Raw genomic sequence first — 11,569 nt, forward strand, 5'->3', positions numbered from 1 at the left:
CTCTTGATTATTATTATTATTATTATTATTATTATTATTATTATTATTATTATTATTATTATTATTAATCATCATCATCATCTTGAAAAACTTACATTTCCAAAAATTATATAAAGGAGACAACACCAATAACAACAATAACAACAACAACAATAATATGAAATGGTGTTCATACCTATATCTAGATGCATGCATGTATATCTAATATCAAATAAATATCTGATTGTATGGGTATTGCGGCTGTTTGTGCATATACGATCATTCCCAGAGCTATCGTCGTGTTGAGAAGTGTTTCCAAGCGCGTAACTCGGTTACTTTAGAAAATGAAATTATATAAAACCTTCATGGAATAAAATAAGCAGCATCACTGAGATAGCTAAATGTTTCCCCAAAATGATTAAGTAGCAAAAACACACTTTTGATTCTTCTCGTAAACTGCAGTCTTGTTACACCAACGCCCAATGCTAACTGCTTTAAAATTACTGCGTAATTAGATTTAGTTGACTTTCACCATTAATTAGGTAGACGCATAGTAGGGAGCCTTTGAAATCGGAGAAAATAGAGGAAAAATCATCTGAAGCGAGATTTACTCAAATAAATAAATCTTGACAGTGGCTAGAATTCATGTCTGTGTGAAACAGTGGAATCACTACCCGCTTAATCTGCGTTTATTGGGGCTGTATAACATTTGTTTGCACTTCATTGACATGTAGGCAATAATAATAATAATAATAATAATAATAATAATAATAATAATAATAATAATAATATGAGTCATACAGCATATGAATACAAACTATTTATAATATTAATCATTAATCGGCACATTCGGGTTCGTTTTGTTCAAATGTTTTTTTAAACACACTTGTTAAAAGTCTGCTCCACATACTGCATATGACTGTTTTGTTTTCTTAAAACGAGGATCTAGTAAAGATGGCAAAGGCGGACTATTCGTGCTTCATATGATTGAATCTGTATATCCAAGTCCACAAGTGGAAACTGCTGTTCCTGTACCAGCAACTCAAACCAAACCACGAACTTCATGCACGTCGATAGGTTCAGTGCGAGTCTGAAATACACTTTACACGCAAAGTGCAATCGCAGATTTGGAAATCCAGAAGGTTAGTTTAGGATTCCGCGCATATGGGATATAGTTAGAAAATATAAATAAGATAACCGGCACCTTTACGCAAACGGTGAATTAATACTCATAAGCAAAACACAAGCCTGTCTCTCTGCAAGCTTTCCAGCGGAAAAACGAGCCCATACAGACTTTTAAGGGAGATTCTGCTACAAAATGTTTTCCCCGAAGACCCCCTCATGTTTAATGACAAAATAACCCAGGATCTGCTCATTCCTGCTGCTAATAGTTTTATTGGGGGCTCTGCGTCCAGATGGAGGGGGTCCCCTTTGCTTCTGCAATGTGGTTTCTATTACTCAACGCTGCTTTGCTCCGGAGAGCCGCAGCTTGCATGGCATTGCAAGACGCCATATTGACTCAACTAATAGGACAGCAAGTCAAAAGCGAGCTTAAAGGCATACTTTCACACGCCTGATCTCCCATTACAAACACCCCGAAAATACAATTTAACACACGGGTTTAATAGTGGCGAGTTAACAGGGGGAGATGTGGGAGCAAAATCACGGTCGCCTTCCTTATTTTGTATCGCATTTTGACACTAAATCGGAGTTTGCATCTAATGGAAACAAGAGGTAGCATCTTCTCTCAGAGTCGCTTGGAGACACATTGTATTTTAAATCCAGGAGATGGGGGGTGGTTTTGGGATGGCTGTTATGTGCTGCAGAAGAAGCAATAATAATTATAAGTGGCTCAAGCAGGATCACTGAAAAATATATTTCAGAGGGAAATGATTCCTTCACTACCACATCACTTATATATAAACTATTGTTGTATTAGACGTATTATTATACTATTTTATACATATGTAACACGGTGTGTGTATCACCAGCAATTATGAAATGTGTATTTGTTTTGCTCTGGTCGGTCAAAACAAGCTAAATCCATGTAGGTTTCAGACATTATTATTATTATTATTATTATTATTATTAGTAGTAGTAGTAGTAGTAGTAGTAGTAGTAGTAGTAGTAGTAGTATTGATACCCGAATCAAAATGACAATTACAATAAAAATCTACAAAATCCTTGAGATGTATACAGGAGTACTCGCATGGGTATTAAAGGAACCCAGTATAAAACGCCAACTCTGAGATTAACCCGACCCACACTCTCCTTTTCTTAGTTTTCTTAGGTCCTTTTCTGAATTCAAGAGTCAAATGCCTAATCCTCACATCGAAGGGAAAAAATAAAACAGAAAAGGTCTTTTGATTTCAAATTCATAAATTATAATTTAATACCAAGAACAAATTTACAACAGAATGCTTGTTTACAATAAGCTAACACAAACAAACAGGAATTGTTTTCAACTATAAACTTCCACACACACTCACGTATATCACTTGCAATTAATAATAATAATAATAATAATAATAATAATAATCATAATCATAATAATAATTAAAAAAGTATCTATACGTTATCAATACCCTGCAGTAATATATTTTTATATATTTATATATAAAAACGTGGGTCAGTTGTTTAAACTGTTCATAATTACAATCATGTATCATTCTCTGGTCCATATGTGGCATAAGAACAGCCAAAGATCACTGTTCAATCGGCTATACAAAATGATCCCTTTTTATCCAACCACAACATGGTGTCGTGTGTGGTGTAGAAAAGCCTCAAAACAAGGACAAAATTGCAAGCTTTCACACACACAAGGCATCTGTTACAGACCAAAAAGGAGCAAAACACTAAAACAAAATAGCTACCCTCCTCCAGACCAGCTCACCCTGTTAAGTCTTATTATTGAACCTTTTTTATTTTTCATTTTTTTAAATACAAGGGCTATTGTACTGAATGCACAGATTATATCTATACAATCAAAAACATTTACATTTATATATACCAAATGTAAAATAGGTTAGCGACCTGTGGCCATGCGTTCACAGTATATATATATATATATATATATATATATATATATATATATAGGCCTATACATATATATATTAAAAAAGAAGAAAATCAAATTATTTTCCGTATTATTTATATACATTACAAACAGAACCTTCAGTGCTACTAGCTAAGTCTGTCACTCATTTTGAAGACATTTTGAATTATAAAAAAAAATGGCAACCACAGATTTTTTTTTCTTAATCACATATATTTTGTATAAAGGAAATGTCTTTGAAAGGAATTGACCTATATTTACAACAATACTGCTTCTAACTGCTTGTCTTTTGTATGTAAAATACACAATCGTAAGACTGACGATCCAAACCCTATAGTGGTTCGAAGATTCGTAACACATTGTTTTATGTTATTAGAGATTAATATTTTCCCGCTTTACAGGCACTTAATGTTTGACATGTAAGGGCATTTGTCAAGATAATACATTTTAAAGATTTGGGGGGACTTTATAATACTGCTTATTCTTAGTTGCAACTAATATTAAAACGTCGAGAAGACCCCCACCCCCTTTTTAAAGAAGTTAAATAAATAAATATTTTCATGTATCAGCATTGCGAGGCATGTATAAAGCCCAAGGGTATACAAATTGAACGAGGGAAACCTGATTAAAATACACGTGTAAAGCCAAACAAGTTTCATTTATCAATTAATATTTTAATTCCCACATACTTTCATCTTATTGTCTTGGAATTTTACACACAATGACTCAACCAAACATTTCAATTATTTAAATGTTTACAGGATACATAATGAAGCACGTTTTTTTAAAAAAACAAACAGTTTTTTTATTTTTATATATATATCAACACAAACTTGTTTAAATCCTAGGAATTCTCCACGTTAACTATAAGTGCCAACAGTGTCTTTTCATGCTGAATCCAATGGACCGGTTCAAAGAGGGCAAAAGATGGACAATATACTATAAACGAGTTGCAAGTGTACAGTTGTAAAAATTCCAGTAAGATGCAAGATTTAGGAAACGTAATCTCAGTCATTTAACCAAAAAAGTTTGCCATTTCATTTTGAATTGTATTGTGTCTTGGACACAAGGCTCTACAGTAATATTAACTAGGAATTCCCAACTATTCAAATGTATGGCCTAATAGGTTAATATATACTTTAGTTTGGGGGTCACTAAAATGAGTTTAAAAATGAAGCCCAAAGTCACCCCAACCCCCGATAATTTATGGGTCACCATTACACTAAGTGCGCTTCCAGCATTATGTATTGTATAAAATGACGTTTCTTCCCCTAAACATTGAAGTGGATTTAGTTTTAATTCTTGCAGAACATATTTTATATAATACACAGTTTTTTCTGTTTGATAAGAAGCCATGGTTATATCAAAACTGTATACTACAGAACCACATAATAAGCCGGTTTGGAACCAGAAGAAAAAAAAAATACAAAAACATCTATAGATACATGGACACAGGACAATTTATAATAATTTGGAAAAGAAAACTTACTTTTTTTTTCCTTTCCTCCTAATTTTCTCCAAATTCTCCTTTTTTTAAATGCACTTTTATATAGTTTCTTTTTCTCCTCAAAAGTTTACCAAAAAGAAAAAAAAATCCTTTTTACAAAAATGATAAGTAGCAAGTTGTTCAGAACGACACAGGAGTTCTTAAATGTATTCGCAAGTTGGCTGAATGTCTTTTCTTATTTTCAGTCCTCTTTAAAAACGCCTCTCTTCTTTACAGTAAACTCGGGTAACAGCCGTTCTCCTTCTACTAGAAGAAGCGCTAACTATGGGAGTCTTAAGCTTTGCCTTTTTCCTTCTTCCCTCTTTATGATCTCCTTCTGGGCTTATTGAATCGACATGTAAGGCCAGTTAAAGCTGCTTCCAGATAGTAACATATCCCTGATGAGGGTTTCAATCGGGGTTTTACCTACCAACCGGACGAAAAACAATTGCTCTATGACTGAAGAAGAAACTGTACGAAGAGAAGGCAGGCGGAGTAAAAGCTTCCCAAATCGAGTTGGCTGGTTAGGATACTGGCTCCTAACGTATTCCTCCAGAGCACACTGGGACTTTTCCTGCAAACTTTCCACATGGGCCACATCTGAAAGACCACAAGCATCTAGAAGTAGAGCAAAAGCAAAAGAAAGTGTCAGATCAAGCGCTGGACTCAATTTGAAACACTAATTCGTATACAAGAAGTACAGCAGTCCATTAGATCGTGCAATTAAAAGTGACAAGTCATCCCCCCCCCCCCCCCACAACTTCAAAATAAACATCAATTGACACGGATCATATATGTACAATTATGTAACTGTATCGCAAATGGGATTTGTTTCAAATCCAAGGGAGAATGAAAGCTTATAATGGTTGTCAACCATTTCATCATGATCTACTGTTGATCGAAGCAGTTTGTTATTCTTTCGAAAATATCCTTGATTTTATACACACACACACACACACACACACACACACACACACACACACACACACACACACACGCGTATCACTGAATCGTTTAAGAGCTGTAGGCTATGGGTGTCTCGTTGGGTCAGCTTTATATAAGTACAAGAATAAATAAATTAAAGCAATGTAACAGTTAATTTATGATGATAGCACATGGAAGGTAATATGCATTTTCAGCAATGATCAAACTGTAAATTGCAAGTATAGCTTGCACAAAAACGTATATTATAAAAAAGTATATATATTATATCCGATACACAACAATGCGATACTTTGTAGTGTCTGCGTATTTAAATTACATTTCACTTTTTTAAAACATTGCTCTCTTAGGAATCTCTCAAAGTGCATAACACATAAATAAAGCTTATTTATATTTGTATGTATTTGTGTTTTATTTTTCAAATTGCTACGTAGCAAAATACTGACAATCCCTTCCAAATCTATGTCATTTCGGCCCATTCAAAATCCGCCGGCAAATAGCGACAAAAGAATGAAATTAAAAATATCCAGAAAAGTAACGATATGAGATCCAACATATTGTAATACAAAAAGCTGTGCTTCAGCTATAAACAACACCAGGGGTTGTGACCTGACCTTTGTACTGCATTTTTCATTTCGCTTAAGGACTAACACAAGCCTAATACAAACCCCCGTTTGACAGATAGGACGGCCACAGACATTCTCACAGATTCATACGCATAGAGCTGGGATCTCCAATAAATATGGCCGTCGCAGATTTGGAGCAATGCGAGCTATTTATATGTTTGCATTTTGCATTGTCTGTGCAGTGCTTAAGAGCCAACGTTGCGGTACAGAATCACTCTTCTCTCAATGCAGCAGGCCTCGGGTTTAGGCAATTCAGGGCTGCTGACTACTGCACCGATTCTAGTTTGTATTTCTTCTCCAAACGGTTAAAAAACAAAAGACCAATTTACTCAGTAGTCATGATAGAGTTATTGCTCTTTCATCTCACGGTGAACATTTCTGTAGATACTGACATAAAACCAAATTATATGGCTTATTACTGCACACTTGTGTCATATGTATATATGTATGTGTGTGTATATATATTTGTATGTGTAGTTCAATTATTTAATCATATAAACATTATTGTGAACATGTTTTTAATCAAGACCAATTTATAATTAAGAAACTTTTTAAATTAAGCTAGTTTTCTTTTCTTTCCTTTTAATGTGTGAAGTAATAATAAGGGGGGTGGGGGGGGTTCGGGTCATGACCCAGCTCTGGATCAGGTCCAGAGAATGTCTTGGATCCCCAGATCACCCTAACATAACAAGGAAAGGATTGTGAGTATTTTTCCCACATAGACTGAACATTTCTGTTTCCTGATATCAAGCCTTGAAACTCAGATGAGTAATTACTTTATTAATCTTAACTTCAGGGAGACATGTATTTGTGTAATTTAAGGCACACCGTGGCTGGCACGCTTCAACTTAAAAAAAATATAATGCACCAAGCCAGGGCTGTAATATGTGGGAATGCAACCAGGGGCCCATGTCTCATTTCTACTTCTTCCTCCTCCTCCTCTTCTCATTTTAAGCACGTGACAAACATGCATCCTCATCTGTGCCCATGTCCGTCAATACCGGCAGATCTTAAATATATTAGTAATTAAAAACAAACGCATTTACATTATTCACCTTGCTTTAGAGTGTTATCTAAATATAAATGTTACAATACTATATTTTAGCTGAAGTGTGTGTGTGTGTTTGTTTGTGTATATTTATATATATATATATATATATATATATATATATATATGCCAGAAAGCACGTGCATGCTATTATTTTAAATTCTTAATTATTATGATTTTTACCAGCGATTACAGTAGAAGTAGTTATTATTACTTGACAGCAGTTCTCTTGTTTAAAATGTATTTTTTTCAGGGCTACATTTAATAATGTAAATTCAAGTACTGGCTTAAGTTGTAGAAAATGAATATACTACTATTTTAGTTTTTAACAAATATTTACGTGAATGCCAACAAGAATAACGTGCTTTTATGGAAGGTGTGTCCAATTCTTATAAATCATTGGGCTTGTTTTGTAATTCATTTATTTAATTATTGCTATTAGTAGCAGTAATGGTAATAGTAGAAGTCGTAGTAATAATGGTATAATAATAATAATAATTATTATTATTATTAATAATAATATTATTGACATTCTTCTTATTATAATATTAATATTGAATTAAGGTGTTTTAAGCATTATAAGAGCAGACAAAAAGTAGGTAAATAATGCAACATTTTGTGTAAACTAACCTTGTAGCTCGTACACACATATATAGAGTGACTAATGGTTTCTCATAAAATATCACTCAAACACATTCATATGACTTTGTGGGAAAAAATGTGTTGCTTACCTGATGTGAAAAGCACAATGGCCTTTAAGCAGCTGTATTCTGCAGAGTCAACATGCAAAGCTTTGAGTTTCTCCACTTGCTCCTGAAAGATCCTAATGTGGTCCATGAAGGCGACAACTCTGTCCGCAGACATGGGGGAGGCGTGGAGGCCAGCCGCCGCCAATAGAGGGGCCACATGGAGCGGCATGGAGCACTGAGCGGCGTTCAGCACAAACAACTCGCTCCAGGTCAGCCTCAGCAGGGCCACCTGGTCCGTAATCTGGAGATCTGGAAAGAAGGGGATATTCCTAGCCCACTCCACGGCGCTAAAGAGCATCCTGGCCGCCAGTTCACAAATGTTTTCAATGCCCATGATGTTGTTGGGTTGCATGCATTGACTGCCATACCGGGAGGTCGGGTAGGGCTCCGCTCTCAGAAGAAGAGAGATATATCCGGATAAGTAGGAATGGCAGTGCAGTGGGTCCCCATTTGTCAAGGCGAACTGACCATGATGTGGCTGTGTGGGTGGCATCCGTCCCCTTTGAACCGCTGCAGTAAAAAGAGAAACTGCAGATATTGATGCCTGAATTCTACACATACAATACATATTCGCTAGCATTCATAGAATCATTATTTACAATTTAAACACACCGATGCTACATATATATATATATATATATATATATATAGACAATGTTGTATATACATATCTATATCTATCTATCTATCTATATATATATATTCTTACATATATATGCAAGAATCTCAATGTCGAAAGTTACTTATAAGAGTCTGCTACATGACAGCATGTTGGAAACTTCTGTGAACAAAAAGGTCATGTTTGTTATTGAAGCAAGCTATGCATGCTGCCGGTGCTCTTCACATTTGTTGTAAAGTAAATATCACTTTCAGCTGTACATATTCATGTCTTGTATAGTCGTATTACAGCAACGAAATACGGTTTTAAAAATACATTTTCAACGACAGCGTCTGACTTACTCTTTGAATGTAGTATTTGCGGTACTGATATTTATCTAGATTAGAACTAAAGCTGGTCATCTGAAAACTGTTTTCTGATTTCTTCTATAGTTGTCTGGGTGTAATAGGCCCAACATATATGCGTGTGTGTCTGTGTGGCCAACAAACAAACGCATATTACTATTATGATATGAAGCTCAGTAGTGTGTATTTCCAATAACATATTTAAGTGCACGCAAGCACAAAGAAAGCCAGGCAGCTCTATAACCCTTAACCTACTTAAAGCATTCAGGCAGTAGCAGACTCTAGACAACTACCGATCGGCATGATTATTTTAAAGCCCGGCATTGCAAATCTAATCGTGGTCATTTTACCCATTTTGCGTGTGTTTCGTTTCACAGCTATATTAGCACAGAAACACGACCAACAACGAAACCGGTTTACAACGAGCCTCGCCATAACACGGGCGGTATGGAAATCCACAGACCCATCGCATTTTATTTATTCCCCCCCATTCTGTAGCAGCACAGCACAATAACTTCCCTCTACAACAAGCCCCACGCAAACCTAGCATACAGAGACCAGCAACCCACACAAGAGACGAGTCAGAGCCCAACAAACGAAACAACACTTCGCGCAACACGGGAGGGGAAACCCAAGCCGGAGCCGCTCCGTCCGGGCAGCCCGCAGAAGTAGCGCAGGCGGAGATCCTGCACAGCAGAGCCGGGCTGCGTGGGGAGGGCAGCGGCACCCTACAGCATGGGCTTTGCTATCAACACGGACAGAGACAGACAGGAATAAAAACGAAAATCCCAATACCTTCCCGTCTCATGCCCACTTTGAGGCATTTTTTGAGGCGGCAGTACTGGCACTGATTGCGGTGGTGCTGGTCGATGGGACAGTTCCTGTTGGCGCGGCATGTGTAGCTCAGGTTCCTGCGGACGCTCCTCTTGAAGAAGCTCTTGCACCCCTCGCAGGTGAACTGGCCGTAGTGTTTGCCGCTGGACTTGTCCCCGCACACCACGCACTCGATGTGCTGCGGCTGCTGCTTCTCGCCCGTCTGGCCCTGGCTCGTCGGGTTGGTCGGCGTGGGCTGCGCCGTGGTGCTGGGAGGCCCGCCTTGCACGGGGGTCTGAGGGGTCGGAGGGGCGACCTGAGCGGCGGCCAGGTTCAGCTGGCCCGCTTGAGGGGTGGGCAGAGACAGTGGTCCTCCTTGCGGGGCTTGCGAGGAGAGGGTGCCCTGGGTTTCGGCCACATCGTCCTGGGAGCCTCTCCACACTACCATTGCCATATCTATCAGACAGCGTTAAGAAACTTTTTGTCTCCCGTGTTTGGCGTCGTGGTGCTCTGATCTCTGTGGTGAAAGACTACAGGCAGGCTGGGCACCAGTGAAAGTGCAGACGTCAAAGAAAAAAAATGTCTCTCACGTAGAAGCAGTGCGATAGTCCGTGGAAACTGGAGGAGATTGGCTTCAGACGGGTTTGGATAGATATAAATAGACAGATGGCGATATATATGATTCTGTTCTTTTTCTTAAACCTGATGTGAGGACAAGCTGAAGAGCAGCCGTGCGCTTAGAGGCCAAGTCCAGGGCTGCCTGCAGTCAGCCATTCAGGAAACCCATCAAGGCAAAAATAAAATAAAGCAGGAAAAAAACAAGGAGAAAGAAAATGCAAAAACAACAACAACAAAAACACACAAAAAAGCACCCGCGAGTAAAGGAAATGGACGGAGAGGTTAAGGATTAAGCAACACGCACCAAAAAGAAAAAAGGCAACTCTGAAAGATACCAGCGGCTTGCGATCCCCCGTTAAAGTCCTTGAGAAAACCATAAACTGGTCAAAAAAAAAGATATCTTATATAGACATATATAAATACATATATAGATCTCTCTCTCTGTATGACTGCTTCTTCTGGCTCTTCTGAGAGGTAGCAGCGGCAGCAGTTGTGCTTGAGACCAATATGAAGTCAACTCTCCGGCAAAGCAAGAGTAGTAATGATAATAATAATCATGAAAAAAAAAAGATCACAACCTATAGAATCTCCTTCATGCGCGCAGAAATAATCATAAAAAAACACCCAGCTCGGAGAATCAAAGTGATCAAATATGTTAAGCAGGGGGAGGTGAGGGAGTGAATGCGATTTGCGGCGCGGGGTGCGGAATGCTGTCCGTGTGATCCGCGCGCCGCGCTCTCTATATAGTGAACTTTGACACGACTGCTGCAACTCCGCGCGCGTTGCCATGGCGACCGGCGGCCTTATAAGGAGCGCGGCTGCGTGTGACTGGTCAGAGCGCCGGCCCCGCCCCCCGCTCCCCATTGGCCGGCGCCTGGGCTACTTGGTGCGCTGCCAGCGGCGGAGGGCGGGGGGGGCTGCGTGGTCCTAAAGGGAGTCCGCTCTGGTGCCGGAGCACGCTCCGTGTCCGATCTGTTTTTATTCTAGGCGAGACGCTACTCTGCAATAGAGGGGGGGGGGGGGGTGCACAGACATGTATGTTTACAAACTGTACTGGAGATTTCGGCCCATTCAAAGAGCAATGCTAAAACTAAAAACAACAAGAAAAAACCCCCAAAACAAAAAAAATCGGCCAGCATCTATGGCAGTTGTGCTAGCTCCATCAAATGAAGTGATGCTGAATAAAAGCGCGTCTGTTTCATTTATGCATAGTTGTGCTAACGCGTTTTGTTCAAATGTATACCACTTCACAGGGCTGTTCCTAAACATAAAACATCTACGATTATACAT

The 11,569-nt window shown here is 38.5% G+C and overlaps 1 protein-coding gene across 2 annotated transcripts; it reads right to left on the reverse strand.

Annotated features, from left to right (window-relative positions):
• Nucleotides 1–2,340: 2,340 nt before the first annotated feature.
• On the reverse strand, nt 2,341–11,056 carry nr2f2 (nuclear receptor subfamily 2, group F, member 2). Of its 2 annotated transcripts, none has more exons than XM_066701979.1 (3): nt 9,644–11,056; nt 7,868–8,413; nt 2,341–5,138 (listed from the first exon to the last, which is right to left on the reverse strand). In XM_066701979.1, the coding sequence occupies exons 1-3, from the start codon at nt 10,113–10,115 to the stop codon at nt 4,864–4,866; spliced, it is 1,293 nt and encodes a 430-aa protein (XP_066558076.1). In that variant the 5' UTR covers nt 10,116–11,056; the 3' UTR covers nt 2,341–4,863. The 2 variants fall into 2 exon arrangements, with proteins under 2 accessions (XP_066558076.1, XP_066558077.1); XM_066701980.1 differs by having other exon boundaries at nt 7,868–8,395; nt 9,644–11,053.
• Nucleotides 11,057–11,569: the final 513 nt, after the last annotated feature.

Source organism: Amia ocellicauda, chromosome 4 (genome assembly GCF_036373705.1).
Source record: "Amia ocellicauda isolate fAmiCal2 chromosome 4, fAmiCal2.hap1, whole genome shotgun sequence".
NCBI lineage: Eukaryota > Metazoa > Chordata > Actinopteri > Amiiformes > Amiidae > Amia > Amia ocellicauda.

Excerpts from the sequence above, each read along its gene's own strand:
- nr2f2 (XM_066701979.1), bottom strand. The coding sequence starts at position 10,115 with ATGGCAATGGTAGTGTGGAGAGGCTCCCAGGACGATGTGGCCGAAACC. Across the intron at positions 8,414-9,643 it reads AGTGGGCATGAGACGGGAAG|TTTCTCTTTTTACTGCAGCG; the intron begins GTATTGGGATTT and ends CAATATCTGCAG. Across the intron at positions 5,139-7,867 it reads CATTGTGCTTTTCACATCAG|ATGCTTGTGGTCTTTCAGAT; the intron begins GTAAGCAACACA and ends CTCTACTTCTAG.